At 46.4% G+C, this 22,416-nt stretch overlaps 1 protein-coding gene across 5 annotated transcripts; it reads left to right on the top strand.

The window, feature by feature from the left end:
• The first annotated feature begins 328 nt into the window (after positions 1-328).
• On the top strand, positions 329-22,308 carry gramd1a (GRAM domain containing 1A). Of its 5 annotated transcripts, XM_062565442.1 has the most exons (23): positions 329-594; positions 1,077-1,116; positions 1,217-1,321; positions 3,738-4,792; positions 10,393-10,606; positions 11,740-11,760; positions 11,899-11,983; positions 12,158-12,261; positions 12,466-12,561; positions 12,933-13,013; positions 13,399-13,517; positions 14,030-14,327; positions 15,072-15,225; positions 16,023-16,169; positions 17,228-17,349; positions 17,805-17,947; positions 18,392-18,495; positions 18,784-19,008; positions 19,188-19,269; positions 19,602-19,613; positions 19,976-20,083; positions 20,237-20,357; positions 20,548-22,308. In XM_062565442.1, exons 4-23 carry the CDS (start codon positions 4,314-4,316, stop codon positions 20,668-20,670), a joined length of 2,838 nt encoding a protein of 945 aa, XP_062421426.1. In that variant the 5' UTR covers positions 329-594; positions 1,077-1,116; positions 1,217-1,321; positions 3,738-4,313; the 3' UTR covers positions 20,671-22,308. The 5 variants fall into 5 exon arrangements, with proteins under 5 accessions (XP_062421426.1, XP_062421427.1, XP_037309016.2 ...); XM_062565443.1 differs by lacking the exon at positions 19,602-19,613 and having other exon boundaries at positions 330-594; XM_037453119.2 differs by lacking the exons at positions 329-594; positions 1,077-1,116; positions 1,217-1,321; positions 3,738-4,792 and adding an exon at positions 2,109-2,565.
• The last annotated feature ends 108 nt before the right edge of the window (positions 22,309-22,416 follow it).

The raw sequence follows: 22,416 nt of genomic DNA, 5'->3' as shown, positions 1-22,416 counted from the left end.
TTTAACCTTGTGGCAATAAAGCCTCTGAACGGTTGTGACAATAAAAAAAAGTCGCCCAATCAATCTTGAAATGTACACACGTGTCCAGAAGCGGGTGAGAAAAAGACCTTGCTAGGGTAGACAGAGGAGGAGGGGAGAGGGGGGGGGGGGGGGCTTCAAGGAAATGATGACATGTGATAGGGTGTGTTGTGTATGTGGGTGATGGGGAGGCGGGGGCTGCATCTTTGTGACCCCACACAGAGAGTGACACACCTCTCTTCTCGTGTTTTTTCTTTATTTTTAGCACAGATCGAGTTCCCCCCCCCCCTCCTCCCCTCCCTCCCTACCTCCCACCCACCCTCCATGGGCGAGCAAGCCCGAGGAGATCAGCCGCACATCTCCTCTTGGATCCTGCAGAGGCGTGTGGTGCAGCACGGACGGTGACGTGTTGATTTGCAGGAGGCGGTCACACGGAGTTATAATAAAGGAGGATGCCTGGGTGGCTCCGTGGAGAATATTTAGAAATCGCAGAGTCATTGCGATGCGCTGCCATCGATTGGAAAATAAGGGACACGGAGGAAAGCTGCTGGGAGAAAATCACAAAGGGACAGGCGGGTAAAGACAATTACACTTGTTGTTGTACACTGGTTTTAGCCTTAAAAAACTCTTTCTTTTTGAATTTCTCTGTTCTGAGGTTTAGTTTTTGAAACGTGAGGATACCATAATGTGTATTTTTCCCCAAGTCTGGTACCATACGGGGCTCATCTTTATGGAAATAAGTCTAAACGAAGTGAGGGTTGGCACCAGAACGGGATAAAGTTGAAGTCGTATTTGCGGCAGACAAAAAATGTTTTGTTTTTTCTAAATCCGCTAGAGCTGAAATGATCAGTCAAATAATCAATAAATTGATCAGCACAAATTCACGTTGCATCTTATGTTTTTTTATGTGATAAAAACTGAATATCTTTGGCAAAACAAGTTATTTTAAGATTTTACATTGAGCTTTAAATAACTTTCATCATCGACACACCTTATTTTGAATCGGAAAAATAACGATGATTCTCTCTCTCTCTCTCTCTCTCTCTCTCTCTCTCTAGAAATCTGGAAATGAATTAAAGAATTAGTGGTAAAAAAAAAGTGAGGTTTCTCTGTATAATACATGGGTGTATTTGTGTTTTCATATATGTTAAAATGTTCATTAGAAAAAGTGTGTATTTTAATTTGCTTTCAACTTCAGCTGTATGTGTCCCGGAGGAGAGGACATCCCGCCTCACACGGGCTGCACCCTACCTTTAACAGCCCATGCCACCTTATGAAGCGATGCTGCTGGAGGAGGCGAGGGGTGAGATGATTATGACTAAATGCCATGCATAATATGCCACACTGTCGTTTTGTTACCCCTAAAACGCTTCAATTATTAAATGTCATGCTAGTAGAGACTTACAATCCTGACGTACAGTTTTAAAGCAACTCAGTGAGGTAGGTAGTGATGAGAAAAGTGATCCGGTTACACTTACACCCGAATGACTGCACAGAACCATGTTAGACACAAGGGGTCGCCATCTTCATGCCCATTGATATCCATCACACAGCTCCCTTCAAGTTAGCTCAGAAATGATGTTTAAACTATGGATTTACCTGTAAGCACATAAGTGTGTACGTGCACATAATGTTGTTTACAGCAACAACAACTAAAAAGCGTTGCGGTGACGTCATGTTTATTTTATGGATATCCGATTACTGACACGGTATGGGACCGGTTCAGGCGTTTCTCTACGAAATACACAAGCGACGTGGAGGATTTGTTTTAACACAGTCATTATTTTATAGTTATAAGAAGGATAAGGAACGTTTAAATGGTGTGGTTTTGTGTGATGTAAATACTGAGGTCGGCTGCTTCTGTCGCCACATCCTCCAGACAGTTATTTTCCCGGACCGTACCATAAAGTTGGTCGGAGGGGTAGTGGTTTTATTTTACTTTCGGCTTTGTACTTTTAACTACATAATAATGAAATATTTTCATAAGAAAAACAATAATCGCCTTCACGAATTATTATTCTTGCGTTAAGGGAACAAGGTTTTGTTTTATCAAACCGATCGTCGGCCCCCGGACCCCCCACGCGTCGAGTGGTCTGAAGTCCCATTTCACTTTTTGACATAAAAAGTGTTGTGTTTCACCTCGATACAAAGTTAATGCGCTCATAATGCTAAGCTAACACTGGTCGCAAGCTTTACATTTCGCTTGACAACGGTGTTTTATATCGGGGCGGTTTTAAAAGTGAGAATGAAAGACGTCGGCGCAGTACTTTGTGTGCTGGCGGTTGAAGCCTGCTAGCCATCTTTTGTGAGCTGTCGGCCTCCGGAGTTCGGGGTTTAACGTGAGCTACACTCGGGTCGTGCTTTTAGCGTTAGCTGGCTAGAGGCTAACCGTCAGCTGCAGCCGGCAGATGCTTTTTTTACGCCACCAAGAATGTTGATGTGTTCCTGTGAAAAAGTGGATTTTAACGTTGCTCCCCGCACCGTCGCCCGGCTGGTTTTCGAGGCCGAGCAAGATCTCAGAAACGGAGGAAACTCATCCAATGGGAGGTAGGAGATCCAACTTGTGTCTCCCCCGCGCTGCAAAGTTTTTGTTATTTTCTCCTTCTTCTCCTTCTGTGCCATATATTAAACCCGATTTCGTTGGCTCCGCGAGCCTTCGGGTCGTGCGCAATCCCCAGAACTGCGCAGCGGACGTCGGGTTGTTTGCGGTGTTTCGCGTAACGGCAGATCATTTACAGATCAACAACGATGTTGTGCAGTAGACCCCCCCCCCCCCCGGGATGTAACGTAGTACACCGCGTACTTTCTCTTCCGCGATGTCCATGGCCCATTTGAGACATTTGTGCAATAATACCTTCACTTGGTGTTTGTGTGTGTGTGTGTATTTTTATTGCAAAAAGAAGATCAGGCTAGCTTGGACCCACGAGTAGGGATTATGGTGGATTACTCTGGACAAACACGTCGGTGCCAAGATTGGTCTTGTTCAAACAGATCACAGCAAATACACTCAGACGTGCTTGTGGACCTTGCCTGCGAAGTGTCTGCTTTGATGGCAAACAATGGCGTGACACACACACACACACACACACACGACACAACTGCACTATGTTTACATGTAGCTATGACCTTGATATCCCGAAGTGGCAGTTGTACCTGTGCTATTGGCCGTGAGAAATATGTACTTTCACAAGGAGTTGTTCCTGCGTGTGGCTGTGGGAGATAGTGTGGTTGTCCAGAAAGGACGTTTCGTAAAGAGCCCAGGCTTTCTTTTCTCAAAAGTCTGATCTTCGTGGCTTCTTCCCCGCAAGGCGGCAGTTAACATTGTACTCTGTGGGACTGGCGTCGTTTACAACCAGTTTAGGCTGTTTTTCTGAGTTAATTGAAGGGAGACAGTGTTGAAATATGGAGCTGAAGTAACGGGCATTTCCCCAAACATGTGTAGAAGAAACCATTTAACCTCACTCTCCATAAATAAATCCTATTGATCCTCCCTCTCTCTCTAACGGGAATACTATTTCATATCATACATCATCACATGATACCTCATATTCCCAGAATGGGCAGAGCATAAAGTATCAAAGACCAGACCGAAATAGCCCTGGTCACGCAGTCATTTGTTTTGATAGCAAAACAATTTAGACTTTCCCCGAAAAGTAATAGTCAGGTGTAGGCCAAGCTTTTTTTTTGAATGCAAAGTTTCTGCTCTTGTGACTCCTCAGGGAGCTACTTCCCGACACAGGTCTGTCTTTCGCCTGAGACGTCACTTGGTTATGCAAATGCGACCCTGAAGTCTGCCGACGGGAGGAGTACCGAAGACAGGCGGCGAGACACCGGACAGAGGAAGGCCTGAAGCTTGTGCGCTTGATGCAGAAAAAGGGATGCTAGAGTGTTTATTTACTTTTTACTCCCGCTTCACAAGCGTATGAAGACGGGGGAACGGATTGGCCAATAAACTGAAAGGTCTGTGAACTGACGGGGCAGACTACTTCCCAATGTCCTCCCAATCCCGTTGACTTATGAGCTGCTCTGTTAACCACTGATTGGCGGACTGGACTTGGTTGATATGAAGAAACTCCTGAGTTCACTGGAACGATGGATTATTAAATCCTCTTTACTGGTTGACTACTGTGGCTTAAAATGGCAGCGCTGATTTTCCCAAAGGGAGGGTTTGATTTTGTTTCTAATATCAACAATCTATCCGGGTCCCTCATGGGTCAGGCATCAACCCTCAAGATGCAACCTGATTGGTTGTGTCCTTTGACATAAAGAGAAAAACAAATCGTTACGTTTTGAAAATGATGAAGATGTCCTCTCCCGTGGGACCAGAGGGCATCCCTTTAACTCAGCCCAATCCCGTCCCAACGCTGACTATCCTGCCACCGTCCTCGGACACAGAGTCCTGGTCTCGCTCCCCGAGCCCCAGACCGCCGCGCTCCACCCGCCACGGTCGATCCCACCGCAGCCGGACCCGCGGCAAGAAGCGCAACGAGGACGAGCAGCGCTGCGCTCCCAAGCGGCAATGGGGGAAAGCGCCTCAAATCGTGGTGGTGGAGGAGGAGACCACGGCGCAGGGCGCGGGCCGATGTCGGAGCCCGTCGCCCTCCCTCTCTGTGACCAGTCAGGGGGGAGGGGAGGCGCAAGGTCAGGGAATCCCCTCACGGGACCTCCTCTTGCCACCAACCCGCTCCTCGTCTCGCAGTCCCTCTCCCAGCCGGCGCCCCCGCTGGTCCTTCAGGAGCCTGCTCGGCAGAGACTCCGACTGGGAGAGCTGCAGGTTAGTGTGCTGGATTCATCCCAGACCACCAGCCAGTTAAAAGAAATCACCCAGTGAGCAATAGTGGAATGAACTTACTGGGGTCCAGCGTATGCATACTCCTTCATTAAGCCTGATGGTTTCATTTATTTTTTAACTTTCATTCATTCAATTGTTGCTTTTCTCTCTCGGAGGAGGGTCTGCACTCATCTTACAGCAGCTTGTTCAGTGGCTCCAAACCAAGCAACCACACCGTCGGCACTGTGTTTGCCAATCTCATGGGTATTCCACGCTTGTAGCTCTGCAAAAACCTCAGTCAATTTGCATTTAGGGCCTGTGAGACCAGATTTGGCTGCAATGACTCTCTCGCGTGAGAAGCCTTTGCGCATGTTGGTGGAGAATCAAAAGGCTTTACATCTGACAGCTTTATGCTGGGTTGACTTATTTCAAAACCTACACGAGGTCTACTAGTTTGGAGAAGGGTGGAGTTAATTTGCAACTGGTCAAACGAGTGAGGACACATCACCTTGTTAAAATCCAGACTAAATTGTGTTGCTATGACAGCAAACAAATAAATAAATAAAGATAAATTAAAAAAGTAGACCAGCACTGGTTAGATTTGATGAACTAGAAATGGTCTTTGCTAGCCTATAGAAAACATGCATACTTTATATGGCCTCTAACTGATTGTATAAGCTTTGGGGACAGATTACATTATTGAAACCGCAATGTTATACAGTCTGTACATTATGGGGGACTGCTGTTCTGTCAGTGAGAGGGGGGGGGGGGGGGGGTGTAATGGAGCTGGATCAGTCCTAAGGAGCTAGAGGCGGGGTTTGTGCGCCATTTATCCCTCTTCCGAAGCATGACATCACCGACAGCCAATGGGAGTGTGCTTATAGTCTGATGATGTCATGTGCGTCCAATCGGAGGCTGTTCTGGGCACCATCCTAGAGGGCAAGCAGAGGGTGATTCTCCTTGTCCTCCATATGAACAGCTGTGCCCTTGTCATCTTTATTTACACATAATTTTATTGACTCGCTTATACTGTTTTGCTGAATTAATTAAACTTGGATATTTAAGGAGACAGGGTATTTTTTGACACTGGCCTCTTTTTTCCATTTAAATATATTAATGTTTTGTAAATTATATGGAATGACATGCCGGGAAATGACTGTAGGGTTATGCCTATACCAAAAATATCATATCATATGAAGATGCATAATACAAAAATCGGATTAGCATTGAAATGGAAAAATGCCCCTATTTACACTTGGCACTAAAATGAATTTATTACACAACAATAAACAAATTGAAGCCCGTCCGTCCGTAGAGGAAATTGATTTTCAATGAAAAACTTGCACAAGTAATGGCTTCTCCAAAGAGGAGCTTCTGTCTTACCTCCCAGTCTTATGGTAAATGTTCAATTTTCTTAATCAACAGTGGATGGTAACTTTCATAATACACTCTGCTGTGTAGATCTGAGAGGTTATTTGTGAATCCATAAACCTATATCAATGTAATTTTGCGATCGTTAGTATCATGTTAATGTATTTTTTTTTAAATAGATTTACAGTTTATAGTGGGACGGCCTGCCTGTGTAATGTATGGTCTTTGTAAAAGCCTGTTAAACTATCTGGAGACGGTGTTTTTAGTTCACAACTCAACATGACTGTTGATACATGCACATAGTGCACTAACATGTGGAGAGCAAGCGAGAGATACAAGGTCTAACAGTCCCCAGCGCAGTGACCCGTGGACTGATTGTGATTGGTTGTAATGGTGACCTCTGTCTTTCTGCCACACTGTATCCATGTGGATTATGTAGCCTGTATTTAGTTTGTTTACATTCACTCTGATTATTGATCCTCTTTTGGCCCGGAGTTTCGCTGTGACTGGCTTGTGTTTAATTTCCAGCTTTATTGTATTTGTGGTTTTGATAATCCGCTTTGATAGTCATATCCTCCGGTTTGTTTGTTTGTTTGTTTGTTTTATAGATGTATGATGGATAGCGTACATATCTGAGGCTCTATGTATTTGCTACAATCTCAAAACTGATCCGTGCGCTGCCTTAAGTCCTCAATGTACTCTTTAATCTTGCTCTGTTGTAGTAATAAGAAACAGTCTTTTGGCAGGAAGGAAAGGGCATTAGAGCAGCACCTTTTTAACATTTTGTATACCCACTTCCTTTGGCTATTCTCTGCTGCGTTCCGGTTCTCACTCTCCACCCAGCCTGCTAAACTCCACCTTATGGGCCATTTGGTGGACAGATTACACAGGGGGAGACTGACTGGTAGAGATGTCGGTCGTGCTCAGTCCAGCCTGGATTACGATGTGGACTCTAATCCAGAGGGCTGGACGGAGAGATTGAGGGTTATGGGATTGTGTGAGCTCTGGGCTTCGTCCAGGTGGATTCACCACAGACGGCCATGGGCTCTGTATTTTTAAAATGCTAGTTGCTAGATTTTTTTTGTTTTTGTTGTACCAAAGAGCTTCTAGTTGAGTGTATTTATTTTGTGTGGAACATAGAGTGAACTTTTATCATTTAAATGTATTTTCCTTCCCTCAACCTGCTTTCTCTAAGCATTGTCTTGGTGTATATAAGTCCCTTCAAACACACAGCACGTGGGAATGCCGCAGATCCTCCCAAATGACCGGCATGCTGGCGCTTGTTCTAAACCTCTGTTTGGCATGGATAGAAGAAGAGGATACAAAGCCAGGACTTCAAGTGCTCTAATTGCAACGATACCAGTGTAGCTAAATGTTCTCGTGACATTCTGTTCGTGAAGTTCTTCAGATAAAACCTCTCCGTTTTGCCTTATCATCCTTATCGGTGGCCGCGGTTGAGCTCCACCTCACATCAAGGCCTCACTCGGCACATGGAGCCCGCCTCCTCCTCCCCTCCTCCCCTCTCCCTCTCCCCCTCCCCTCTCCCTTGTTGCAACGGATTACCGGTGGACGCAGAGACTGCAGCCCGTTACCGGGTCCTGCTAACGGGCATAGGGGGAGCCGCGGACCGTCCGGTACCTGGTCTGCGAGGTGCGCGGGGGGGGGGGCCGTCGGCGACGATGAGAAATTAACCCTCCGACCGCGGGACGGTGGCCGATGGGCGGACTGTCCACCCCGAGGCTAAGCGACGGAAACAAGGCAGAACAGCGGACCTACTCCCCTGTAGCGTCTGGCTTGCTTTAGCCGCGCGCGCGCACGCACGCACACACACTAACCAGGACCACTATAGTGACACAATAGGTAACGGCAACGCGTGTTTTTTTTCTTCTTCTCTTTTTGTGGATATTATCTGGATCGCCAGCGACCCTGGACATGTTCGAGTAAGTGACATAAACGGAGCCTCTGGGGATGTGATGGATAGCTCGATGCTGCGCTCGTGCGCGCCGCGCGCAGACGGCACTGCTCCAATGTGGTCGCGTGAGGCACAGCTTTGATAAATCCGGCCGACTGCGTGCACGCGTGGGGAGGGAACCCGGCCCGTGCAAGCACACGCGCAGGTGTGCAGGCTGACGGTCGCTCTATTAGCGGAGTGTTAGCGTGTGAGAGACACGCACCCCACCCCACCTCCCTGTTTCACCGACCAGAGTAGACCCTCCACCCGTGCACGGCCTCCAAGTCCTTATTGGACCAAGACGTCTCGTTTTTCTCACGTGCTCGTCCGGTCGTCGGGGTTTACCGGCCTGGATTTGGTTTTAAGGGTTGCCGGTGTTTCGGTTAATAAGGCGACCGTGTTATCTGGTGACTTTGAGCCGGACGCGTTGGTGGTTGTCGTAGTTACGACAGCTGTTGATGGACTAGGACACGTAGCTGTCAGCTGTTCATTTATTAGTGTAATAACCTTGTGCTGTGTCGTGACAGTCCTTGGTGAAAATACACCGGGTTCCTATTGGAGGAAACGTGTTGTTTATGTGTGGAAAACAAACGACAAAGGAAAATTTCCTTCCTTTATTTTCAAATAATGAAGTTTGCAAAAACATATAATGGTCTTTTGAGCCAGTGTAGCACATTTAACAAAGAAAATCAACCGTAAATAAAACCTTTATTTTAACTGGTTGAGCTCCCGATTGGGGAAACGATGTGACGTGAACCCTGGTCACGTTATCAATAAGAGCTGAGATAAGAATTAGTGGAGAAACAGCCAGGAGTGTCTCCAAAGCAGAATGGAGCCACATCCAGTTTTTGGGATTTGGCTTCTTGGGAATTTTCCTTCTTTCTGTTGGTTCAAAGCATCGTAGCGCTGCAAGTCAATGAGGGGGATGTTTGATGTTTTCATGAGGTGACATAAAAGCATCGTTGATCTTGTCCACATTAGACCTTCTAGAGGCTCTGTGTAAATGATTAGCTCACACCTTGGTTGTCTCTATGATGGTGTGAGTCTATTTGAGACCAATTCAAAGGGATAATGTTATTCCTTACTTGTTGAACGCTGACTCAATTCTTTCACATATCCTTCATCTTTCCTGTGTTTTGTTGCCTCTGATGCCAGATTGCCATCGCTGTGTATTTTTAGAGTTAACAGTAGAGGTCGTAAATTAGAGGTACATTAGTCGCTGTGGCTGCTCTCTGATAATTGCTAAGTATTTTAATTGTGTCAATTTGATAACGCGCTGACACAATTTCTTGTCTCTTGAGTTTAGGAGGCGATCATTTCTGCTTCCAGTCACTGAGCTGCGACCGCGTTGACAGGGGTCAGTCAGAGTTGTACTCGGGACATGGGTTTTGGAATTTTTACCTTTTCTTTTAACCATTAATGTTAATATTTAATATATCACAAAATGGATGGAATCGCCTATAGTCGAGAGGAAGAGGTTGTTGTGCTACATATGGAGAAAGATTAAGGGAACATATTCCAACACTGTCTGCAAGGAAGGCTGGCAGAAAAACTCATGTAAATTCCCATGTTAATAGGTATATTTGACCACTTGTGGCGCTCCTAAACGCGAGTATTGATGCAGCATTTTTGATTAGGTCTGACAGTACTAACATAGCACTACAACGTCGTATAGGCAGTTTTCAGTTGTGCATAACGTTGTAAATGAACTAAGAACATCGGCCCAGATTATTCTCGATTACATGGTACAGTAATCCTCATCACTGTGAAGGTGGGGCACAAAGTGGATCATTTATGGATCAGGGCTGTTTGGTATGCGTGTGTGGAGAGAGAAATGTTGCTCAAAGGGAGTGAATTGAGTGAGTAGTTTGGTGTTTTTGGCTGCAGCGGGATAACCCAGATGAGGAAAGTTGATTCTTGGCAGCGGGACTGGATTTCGGGGATCTGAAGCGCGTTCAATCCAAACTTTGCTTCGTTCGATTGATCGCACGTGTCGTTTCTCAGCCCCAGTGATGCCGCCGGGTCCCGCAGGCTTGTCGTCGGATGGGTTCGGAGATTAGTGAATAGCCTTCAAAGGTTTGAATGGAATAAATGGCAAACAATCAAGCATGGTCCTGAAATTGTAGTTTCATTTCATATTTGTCCTCAGAATTGTCTCTAATTGCGTGAGACTGCACGCTGAAGTCTTCATATCACGTCATCAAAGACACTGCGGAGCAAAATGCTGTAATCTGTACCGTCGTCCTGCGAGTTGAAGCTGTCCTTTTTTTCCTTTTTCCAGTACGGCCAGTAACTCTCCACGCAGCACCCCCGGCAGCTCGCCCTCCCTGCGGCGCAGGGTCCTCGGGGGCAGCAGGGAGGAGGCAGGAGGAGAGAAGAGCAGCGCTGGAGCAGGTGGAGGAGGTTCAGAAAGCCCCCTGCCCTCCATACCGTCGGCCTCCTCCCTCACCTCCGCCTACCCGCTTGCTTCTCGCCACTTCAGCCGCAATGCCAAGGTAACTAAGATCATTAAGAAACTGTTGTTGTTGTTGTTGTCAACTTTCATCTGCGTTTCCAGTTGAACCTTTCAGAATAAGATCATTCTAAAAAAACCTTACAGTTTAAAGCTGGTGTACAGATAATCCTGACCGACGTACTGTCCCAAGCTCAGTCATTCTGGTACCGTGAGAAACCAGATGACCCAAGAGATCCATTGAGGATTTTCAAATGGTGCCTAAACGCTCCCCTCCCGTTTAGAATATTATTGCTTATTCTGAAATGGTTGATTTTCATATTTATGCATTTTGGGGGTTCCTAAAAACTCTTGGAGTTGCATTAATTGAATACAACAGTAAAGCGGAGATTCTTATACTTAATATAGTTTTCCCCCAGAGATTTTTTTATTTTTTTTAAACTGGATGATGTTAGTGTGTTGTGATCTCTGAGATGATCACTGCCTCATGAAACTCTACAACCACAAACTAGAAATGTTTTAGCATTCAGAGGATGTATGCCTTCTAAAAGCGGAATTAACTCTAAATGTTAACAGTTTTTGACGCCGGGTACCTGTTTTTTTTTTTTCTAGTGTTTCTTGAGGCCTAAAAATGGCATCAACCCATTTCTTGCTGCAGCAGCTTATGAAACACGATGGAAACTGGTCCTTTAAATCTATTTGAATGTTTCATGAATCAATCCATTATTTGTTAAACTAGATCCACACGACACTCTGAGCTTCATCTCAAATAAACCTTCAGGTTCGAATGACAAACATCTGGTCAATGGCATTCCACCGTTGAGTGAATGTAAATGTTTATTTAGTATACTCTTTCCCTTTAGACGAGCGAGCTGTTGCGATGTCGGCGGGATGCACAATGTTTGCGCCTTTGTTGTACATTTACTCTGTTTGTGGTTCTGTGTGACTGAAGGTTCTGTTTAAGCTCTCGCATCCCCTTTTGTTGTGAAAGGAACTGCTTATTGTATTCAAGACTGGCTCAAAGTTGCATAAAAAGAAGGGCAGCTGGACAGGTGCGATTTAGTGCACACGGATATCGGCGTTAACAAATGTATGCCGATTTGAAAGGGGGTACAAACTGACTATAGCAGTTGTAGATAAATGTCACTACTAAATATGCTGTTCTTTCCTTTACAGAAAATGCAGAGCTGGTACAATGTAAGTATGCATAAAGGGCCCCGTCTTTAAAAAAAAAAAAAAAAGCTCTCCAGGAGGGGAACTAGTCACCGCGGTTAAAATGTGCAGCACGATACCATCATCGTTCTCCTTTTTTCGGTGCCCTGTTCTCACCCTCAGGTTCTCAGTCCCACGTACAAACAACGGAACGAGGATTTTCGCAAACTCTTCAAGAAACTTCCTGACACAGAGCGTCTTATAGTGGGTGAGTGTGACGAAGCGAGCTGCTCGCTGGGAGGATGAAATTCTCATCACACCTGCCGCTTAAAAAATAAATAAATAAATAAAAACGACCTCTTGACGTGTTAAACAGCTTTTTGGTGCAAGCTCTTGGTCTCTTTTCGGCTGACCTCTTTTCTTTTTCGGTTTCTCCCCGCAGACTACTCCTGCGCTCTGCAGAAGGACATACTGCTCCAGGGCCGCCTCTATCTGTCGGAGAATTGGCTCTGTTTCTACAGTAACATCTTCCGCTGGGAAACCACTGTAAGCAGCGCTCGCACACACACTGTGCACACATCTGCACGCGCACAATCGGTCAAAGGCCTGCGGTAACGCTGGTTAATGTCACACCTGCCATCAGATAAGGAGTAGTTTCAATGCACTTGTTTGCAGTTCAATGCAGATAAGCTTGGGCCCTTTTGAGATAAGAGTATCAGAGACACACACAGTGAATCTCTCTCCTTTCAGATCACTATCCTGCTGAAAGACGTGACCTCTATGACCAAGGAGAAGACTGCCAAGCTCATCCCGAATGCCATCCAGATCAGCACTGACAACGAGAAGGTCGGCCTCGAGCTCCGATGCTGTTCACCGCAACTTCTGGCCCCTTTTCAACAGAACTTCAGGCTTTTATTTTCAGCCTGTTAACTGAAAATAAATAAGGCACATTTCTATGGTGTAGCAACACATTCACAAACCTTCACAATTCAAGTTAACTGCTGCTACCAACGCATGAAAAGTGAGCTGTTGATATTGTTTGCTGTATCTGTGTATTTTGCAAGTGAAGCAGTGTGAAGTGAGCTGACTCAACGTTTATCTCCTGACTATGACAAAGCAAACATCCCAACAGCGGGAAAACCATCTGTCTAATCACATTTATCTCCTTTCTTCCTTCCTTTTTTCCTCCATGTCCAACGGGGTGTCTCCCCTCTCAGCACTTCTTCACATCTTTCGGAGCAAGGGATCGCAGCTTCATGATGATTTTCCGCCTGTGGCAGAACGCCCTGTTGGACAAGGTACAATCTTCTCTCCCACCTTCCTGCCTGCTGTGACGTGGCTAGTAGTTATCATCTCAGAATAGAGTCATGTGTCAAGTAGCAGAAGATGGGCCCCGGAGGACCATTTCAAATCACTGTTATTTGCTGCTTTCGGATGAAGCCGATTTATTTGGACAGCGGGCAAGCAAATGGCACAAGGCAAAAAAAAAAAAAAAAACACAAGGCTTCAATTAAATGGTAAGTTCAAACTGAACGATTGAGACGAATGAAATCGGCAGAATGAGGATTTGATGCACTGCTTGTAGTACATTGTGACGCGTGACCCTTTTTTATGCTGATGCCGTAGTGCTTGAGTCTTGACCGGAACAAGAATGTTTTGTTTGTGTTTCTTTTCATTTTGCAGTCTCTCTCCCCCAAGGAGCTCTGGCACATTGTTCACCAGTGTTACGGCACCGAACTGGGCCTCACCAGTGAGGACGACGACTACGTCTCCCCCACCACCGAGCACATGAACGGCCTGCTGTGAGTGGGGCGCTGCTCTGTGCTTGATGAAGGAGGAACTGCTCGGGGAGAATTTTCTTTACTCTTTCTTTCTTTAGAGTTTTTTTTTTCTCTTTACAGCACTCTTAGACTGCAGGATCAACGTGGCATTGGACTTAGACCTTTTTTTTTTTAACTCTAAGTAGTCTTACGTAATGCAAAAGCAACAGTAAAACTCATCTGAGGCAGGACCAGCCTTTTACTTTTTTTTAAATACTACTTTGCATCATTTATTGAATGATTTGGGAACATTGTTCACTTGATCAGTTATGCCAAAAGATACAGATACTTGAGGCCATGTTTGCCAAGCAGTAGAGAAAACAATCCTTCATTAGGTTCTTGCATTGTATGTGCAATTTCCACCAGACCAACTGAACCGCATATTGCCCAAGGGGTTCGTTTAACCTGGAACGGACACGTTGTCTGTGCGCTTGGTATTCCTGTTGGTTGGGTGATTTCTGTGTAAGTCCTTGTTCCTCCCTCTTCCTCCCCAGGCCGGGAGACGAGTCGGTGTCTGTCACGGATCTGCTCGACCTGAGCTCCGTGTCGGTCACCTCGTTGGGCAGCTCCCTCTCGCCCCTGTTGGCCTGCGGTCTAGCCAGCCACCCATCGGCTACTCACCTCGGGGCCGTCTCGCCTCCTTCCTCCGCCTCCTGCCTGCCCATAGAGGTGCCTTCGTCGTCGGGACGCAGACTCAGCTCCGACCCCCTCGATCCCAGCCCGCCCAGCTCCCACAGCTCGCTGCCTTCCACCACTCCCACCGACCTCTCGGCCTCTGCTGCCGCCTCCTTCGTGAGTTCTCTGCGTTGTCCGATATTTAGTTTTTCGCTATTTCGCTCAAGAGAGTCGAGCCAGAATACTAAAATACCTGCACCGCCTGATATGGGTCACAAAATGCTTAAAGCAGAGACTTCAACTTTAGTAATCAGATTCAACCCACACTGGGCGTAAATACGTGCCCTGCGTTGTGTGTGTGTGTGTGTGATACAGAGTAAACAGTGGAATCCAGCCAGATTCACGTTGCATTTGATTAGCTAATCTGATGTACAGTTGCTAACATAATCAGTGCATGTGGATATTAATAGGGCCCACTGGTCTCATTTGAAATCCTTTGTGTAGATTAGATTAGAATTCAAATCTGATTACAAAAATAAATAAGGCAGGTTTTACATAGCGATACAGCCTAGAGAACACTAAAGGAACACATACATACATCCGCATTGAAAGGCAAGTACACAAAGTTATATAGAAATACAAGATGTTTTAGTTAAAGTTGTTGGTCCTTTCATCCAATCAGTTGTGCTCAAACGGCTGCTGTGGTTGCTGATTTGGACTCGTTGAGATGAAGCCGAGCTTAAGTGAATAAATGGAGTGCTGTGTTGACTGCGTGTCAGTCTCAGATTAATTGCAGGGCTGCAGTGGTATGTCTGTTCACACGAGGTCAGCTCAGCTGAGGCCTCTTTCCGCTCAAGTCATATGACAATGGGGCGATTGCTCGACAGACCTCTTTGCTAACTACTCCCCTCACTGCATCAGAATCTGGAAGAGGGAGGGGACAGCCTGTCCGAGTCGGCCAACTGCATGCCGCCCCCGACAACCACCAGTCTGGGAAACCTCTCCTCATTGGACGTGACCATCGACGAGGAGCTGCCCACGGACCCCAGCAACTCCTCCGACACGCAGGAAGAGAGTGAGTGTGCAGATTGAACAAATGTATTTAAATGGTAGCTTGGTCTTTTTGGCAATTTATTACTTTGTATTTAAACACGAATTGCGTCAACTATAAATTAAGAAACAGAAACTCCTAAATCAGATTTTTTCCGAAAGAAGATAGAACTCTACCATAAAGGTACAGTTCACCATAAAGGACAACATACATCTCTTTCCTCTTGCTCATCGTTCTCATTTTCAAACCACATTGTTTGAATGCTGGAGAGGTTTCCTTCTCCCGCACTGTGACCCCTGACCTTGCCGCGGCGCAGACAGCGTGCATCCAGACCCGATTCTGCCAGCGTTCATACAGACGCTGCGATCGCCGTTTAACCCATTAACGGCGCCGTCCCGAGCGTCTTGTCCATCAGTAGATGTCCACTTGCTTCTGGAGTTCAGAAAGCCAAAAGGTTTCCACATCACCAGGTCTGAGGATTATTATGAGTCACGGATCATCATTTCCTCAGAGACCATAGTGTTGAGTTTTTTTTGGTGCCATTTAGTTCTAATACATTTAAGAGATGGCACTATTGGGTATTTTAATTTGCTTGTTAGAAGTTGTTTGCTTTAATTCGACCGTGATCTTCCCTCGTCTTTATTCATTTTTTTTCTTCGCCCTGTTGCGGGAGTTGTTTATTTCTTCTTTATTACACCTCTTCTTCCTTCTACAGTAACTCCAGGGAAGGTCTTTAAATCATTAGTTTGGAGCAATCTACTGGCCATCTTCATACAACCGATACAAATCTTATGTAAATTTTCTTTCTTGTGTGTTTCCAGGTGAGGTGGAGTCGTTCTGCGCCGACCTGAACGGGCGGTTACACATCAACAATGCACTCCGCATGAGTGTGGACAAGCTGCACGACCTGCTCTTCTCCGCCGACACAAACTTCATCCAGCACCTCTTCTCTCAGAGGCACTTTACTGGTTGGTAAAAACACCCACACAAATATGATGCAGTTGCTCTTTGGTTAACACTCCCATGGATGTGTAACGATACACATGCTTTCCTTTTGATTGGCTCTGAACTTGCATTAACTTGTTTTAAAACATAATGCATCGGGGAGCCAGTTTTTCCTGCTGACGCGGTGGCGGTTGGGGCCCGGTGTTTGCGTTTGCTCTGCTGCTTAGTGGACTCTTTCAGCTCCTTCCGTCCACAATGCACTGCAGGAAGAAGAATTTTTGGAAACAAAGTGCAGGGAGCAATTCACAGCTCTGTGGGTGAACTGAAGAACCATAATTCTTTTTAAAAGCGTATGAGTGTTACATCAGCAGATTGGCAGACGATGAGGCTGAAAATACTGCTCAACGGTCCATTAATTAGCAGAGCACTTGCGTTTGCACTCCTTGTTTCCAGCCCTTTCCTCCCACTAATATGCACTTGCAGCACCTATTTGTTGCTGCTGTTATGCAGTTAAAAATGCATTTCTCTCCATATACCTCCCTTTGTCTTCATTGATTCAGGTTTTGTTTTTTTCAAAGTCGTTTTTATTGCTCTTATTAAGCAGCTGGGCTGCCCTTACCAACTGATGAATACAAAAGTAGTGAAGCACCACCCTCCCCTCAAAGGCTGTGTGTCCTCCCCTCTATTGTGCCGCTAATGAGGGTATCCACGCTGGCTGTTTACGCCGCGTTAACCAGCCTTCATCACTGCTACTCGTCTTCGCCCCTCTGTTTTGTCATTACCTACCAGTATAAATTGGGGTCTTTTTCTGTAGTGGTTTAAACAAGGACGGAGGTGAAGTCTGTTTGGCCGGGGCAGCCCCCTGTAGGAAGACCACCAAGTTAGGGGTACAATATGTTGCTCTAGTTGGGGCATTTCATTTTTTTTCACTGACCCCCTTCATCCTCTCCGGATCTCCTAGTCCATCTACTCTTCCATTCATAAATACTTTACCTCTCCTGGCCTCTTATTTTGGAAAACTGTTTTGGAACTTGCATTGTTTTCTCCTGAATCACTCATGTCCTCTCTTTCTCTCTCTCAGACCTATTGGTGGGCGAGTGGCAGCCAGACAGCAGCAGTGGGACTACCAGCCGGGTGCTTAGCTACACCATCGCCCTCAACAACCCCCTCGGCCCCAAGACCGCCCCCGTGGTGGAGACGCAGGTCAGTCCCTGTACAGCAACACGTATTTAGCTTTTCACCGGAGAGGAACTTCCTCTGCAGTCGGATGTGCTTGATGTTGGGGGAGGAATTGATCTCATGCACTTCATCATTGAGATAAAGATGCTTTTGATTTGACATGATTCGTTAATTTCAATCACACTTGAGGGTTTAGGCTGGTTTATTTTTATCGCTGTAGTGAGTGAAGCGGGTTACGTGAGTAAAGAACGTGAGGAAGATACTTTAACTTCTAACTCTAGGATAATGGAAACGTATTTACGCGTATTTGTCTCCTGGAAGATAGTCAGTGTATCATTTGGTTATTCACATAGAGAGAGAGAGAGAGATATCGGTGCCTTTTTTTACAGCAGGTACCAGTCAAAGAAGCCGTAACTATCAGACAGGGCACCAACACGTTTGCACACCATTAACGACGCTCTTTCGCCATTCTGCTGCAGACGCTGCATAAAAGCAGCGCTCGGGGCGAGTGCTTCGTGGTGGACTCTGAGGTCATCACCTCCGGCATCCCCTACCAGGACTACTTCTACACTGTCCACAGATACAACCTCACCTCCATCAGCAAGCACAAGAGCCGGCTCAGGTAGCTTTGTTTTTCTGTCTGCCTCTTGACGCCAACTGTTTACTGCCGAGCACTTCTCTCTTCTGCAGACATAACGGGCCTTAACACCGTACCGCGACTTGATGTCCGTCTTATCTGCAGTATGGTGGACCTCTAATGTCAGTCTCAGAATAACATAAGCGAGCCTGCTGACAGTAGCCGTAATGGACGATTGTACAATGTGGCAGGAAGACTTTTATTTTTTCTTCATATAAGCAAAGGCTTTTATTGTCTTTCTCTCTGCTCATCAGTGTTGTCTTCTGCTGGGGTTCTAATAAATCTAAAAATATTCACTCTTTTGAAACTAAAGGCTGTTCTGCATAATATCGACGTGCTACTTCGCAAAATTCTATTCTCACCAACTGCTTGAGATGGGCCCATGTGTGCTTTTGAAAGTGGGGGCTTGTTTGCTCCTCCTCTGCCCAGAGTCTCTTCAGACATCTGCTACCGGAAGCAGCCGTGGAGCCTGGTGAAAGCACTGATCGAAAAGAACACCTGGAGCGGCATCGAGGAGTACTACAGACACATGGGTGAGTCACAAGCTCCGCCCCCTCTGGTTCAGATCTGCAAAACGCATAGAGACATTCGGCTTACTCCCCTCCCCTTTTTAGCGACAAGGAAATTCACAAAAAACCATTGACGATGATAAATGAGACATTGAGTCATTCAAAAAATTAAACCGACAAAAACCGTTTGCAGTTTAAGAATGAAAATGAAAGCCGAAGTGAAATGCAGGAAATTGATGAACATCCTTGATTCTTGCTGCTGCAATTTCCTCTCCTGAGCACTTGCACTCCCTCCACCTTCTCACTCCGCAGAGAGCGAGGTGTGCAAGCTGGAGACCCTGCTGCAGACCGAGGTCACAGTGGTGACCACGGGCGACCCCGTGGGCGCCGACGCCGCCAAGACGCCGCCCTCCCTGCGCCGACGCAAGCGCGGCTGCTCCAGGCGGCAGGGCGACAAGGAGAGGGAGGGCGGGGGCCTGGGCTCCGGAGACCGAGGGGACAGGGGAGTCGGGGACGAGAGGGACCGCCGGGAAACCAGTGAGTGAGAAACGCACATGGAGGGTTTTTCAAATTTGGTCCAAATCTCAAATGATTCCACTGGAAAAAAAAGATTTGTATCGGTTGTATGAAGATGATTTTTGAGACACTTTCCGACGAGCCTAGAAAACACAATGATCACTAAACCCATGTGGTGTTTTTTTTGTTGTTCTTTTTAGGTGCTCAGTACGTTAAACTGGGCGAGCGCTCTCGAGGAGGAACCAACAGTATATCCACCATCCTCCTCATCGTCAGCTTCATGTAAGTCAAACGGCACACTGATCATATGCATTTGTGTTTTAGAAGGACTTTCTTAGTTATAATCCAGTTGACACATTAAAGTGTGTGTGTGTGTGTCACATGTGGTTCTGCTCCTATAACTTTACATTCTTTTCCTTTCTGATTTAAAATCTCTCCTTTGACTGTATTGTTTTGGTACCATTCTATTTTTTGTGTAGTTTTCTTGGTTGAATTACGTGCCTGAATGCTCCCTTCCTTCAGACACATCTATCTTCTGCCTACTAACCGCCTCACAATACCTCTCTTGCTATTCTTCTGCTTCCTTCCTTTCTGCGATTCCTTTTTGTGAAAAGGATCTGTATCAGGTTCGTATGAGAGGCTTTGCTTTTAGTCCACTGGCTGCATGAAGGAAAACTACGTGGTGACGCAGGAAAAATCCACCCGTTTGATACTCGACGGAGATTTTCATATCTATCGTGCTTGTCATTTATTACCAACAACACACACACACACGGACACAACTTAACTTGGAACTATTGCATCAACGTCTGAGCTGTTTCCAACCGGAAACATTATGACATGTACTGTCATTTACATCACGGACCTTTTTTGTGCCAGGGTGGAATTTTCCGGCAATAAAACCTTACAAGTGCAGAGTAGCGATAAAATCCCAATATTGTCATTTTTGCCGTTTAATTTCTTCCCGTTTGTCTTCCCTCTTTGTCAGTCTGGTGGTGCTGGTGGCTCTCAACATGCTGCTCTTCTACAAACTGTACGCTCTGGAGAGAGCGGCCCACACACTGGAGACGTGGCACTCCTATTCTGTCGCCGACAGGTAATTGTATTTAATAATTATCGTTGCATGTTTGACTCTACACCTGTTGATCATATGAGAAGTCGGTTGAGTTTACAGCTTGTTTCTGCTGACCCCTAGTGGACAGAATGAGAAGCCTAACTCCACTTGTCTCCTCTCTTCTTCTATCCTCAGTCCTTTGCCCCAGACGGCTGGAGAGTGGGCTCAGGTCCTGCAGCTTCAGAAGCAGTTCCATCAGGCTCAGCTCAACAAATGGCAACAGATCCTGCAGTCCTCTGTCACGCTTCTCGACCAGGTGTGTGTGTGTGTGTGTGTGTGTGTGTGTGTGTGTGTGTGTGTGTGTGTGTGTGTGTGTGTGTGTGTGTGTGAATAAAGCATTCCAGGAAGTAGTCTGCAAGAAAGCTCTGAGGTCAAGCAAACTTCTTGTTGTTGTGTGTTGGATTGTCCCTTAATTATTTAACACCCTGTTTGTGTTTGTGTCCCAGATGAAACAGTCTTTGGAAAAGCTCCACCAGGGCATCGTGGTCACGGAGGCGCAGCAGGATCCCCCTGATGATAATGATGATGATGATGATCAGACCCTGTCAAAATCTACATCTGAGACCTGAGTCCCCCCACACTCACCCACCCGACCCCCACCCTGACTGTCGCCCACTTGTGAACCCACCCATGTGGGACTGATAGAGTTGAAAAGAGAGAGGCCGGTCGACTTGGGTCAGCACACAGCTTGCTCTTTTCCTCAATCGAAGAATCAGGGTGGTGGGGGGCGAGCCACAAATCTCCTCCCCTGACTGACTTGAAAATGGCCGGAACCAGTAACGACTTCAGTGAACTCATTCAGACTGGGACCACAGCAATAATTTACCTACAGCTGCAAGTCACCTTTTACGTAGTGAATGGAAACGGGCCACTGGTGGGCCGGCGTAGACCATCTCCCCCCCCCCCCCCCCCCCCCCATTTCATGACTATCACAACCTACCGTTTCAGAGGGATCGGTGATTCTGGAACGTGGCGGGTCCTCCCGGTCCTGGGATCAGCTCGACACCTTTTTGCCTCCATGGTGAACACCTGCTGAAGCTATAAAGAGGGGGGAGAACCTCGCCCCCCCCCCCCCCCCTTGTGTGTGGTAGGGGGAGTGAGTGAGTGAGCAAGGCTCTGGCTCCCTCCGCCTACCCCCACCCCAACCCCCCCCCCCCCCCCCCCCCAGAGGCGAGAAACATTTTGAGAGCAGACACTTTAGTTTTCAGCTTTATTTTTAGATGTAAATTATACATCCGAAGATGAATCTCAAACACCCTCCCACTGCTCCCAGTGCTCCGGTAGGGCTTTAAGTTTGACAGTATTTATTATTACCAACAACGTTCCGCCCGAGGTCCCGCCCCCCCGCCGGATCATTGTGTGGCTCTGATTTGCTGTTACAGTACGGACCAAGAGGAGCTGCAACCACTACTGTCACTGCAATATGGACAATAGCGATGCTAGTACTTTTTGAATGTTTGAAACAAAGTAGTATATAATAATGATAATGTGTGGCTGTGGAGGCGAAAAACCGAGGATTTTGACTTGACTGGTGTGTGTGTGTGTGTGTGTGTGTGTGTGTGTGACTGTGTTCATGAGTCCTCACCATTTCAGATGTTACATTTTCAAATATTAGCGTTCCTCTAGTTTGACATTTCTCTTCCACGTTGGGCGGATCGCGCTCTTCTTTCAGCAGAGAGCCGGAAGTTGACTTGATCCAGATGTCCCACACAAGAGGACCAACCCCAATTCTGTAGGTGACGAAAAAAAGGGAATCTGTTTTGTGTGTGTGTGTGAGAGAGATTAATTTGAATCACTTGTCTTCTTTTTATTTGATTCATTTTCTACTTTTTTTGTTGTTGTCTGTCAACTCGATGATGTGAAAACATCTCACCCACCTGTACTCCCCGTTTCTTGTTCTTCGTCTTCTCATCAATCAGCCCCACTCTTCCTCTCTAGGCCCCCCCAATCCCCCCCGCCCCGCCAACACCTTCTCTCTCTCTCTCTCGGAGTTTCACTGAAAATGGCGGCTACATAAGCATGTGGGCCACGCTGTGCATGGCCTTTGTGGGTAACAAAATGGTGTAATATTTATTGATAAAGGAGAGGATTGAGGGGTGTTGGGGATATTATGGGAGAGCGATGGATGAGAAGCGGGGATAATAAACTGTAAAGATGTGATTGCACACCGCTCCATGGAGAGAAATGAAAAGTTCTAAAACATAAAACGACTCCCTGCTCTTTGTTTGCTTTTACTTCAGAAATATGGAACTGTTTGTTTTTCTCTCTTGATTTATCTGACCTCAATAGTTTGGGGATTAGAAAACCAGAACCTG

Source organism: Pungitius pungitius, chromosome 11 (assembly GCF_949316345.1).
Source record: "Pungitius pungitius chromosome 11, fPunPun2.1, whole genome shotgun sequence".
In the NCBI taxonomy this organism is placed as follows: domain Eukaryota; kingdom Metazoa; phylum Chordata; class Actinopteri; order Perciformes; family Gasterosteidae; genus Pungitius; species Pungitius pungitius.
This window is presented reverse-complemented; position numbering and strand designations above follow the sequence as displayed.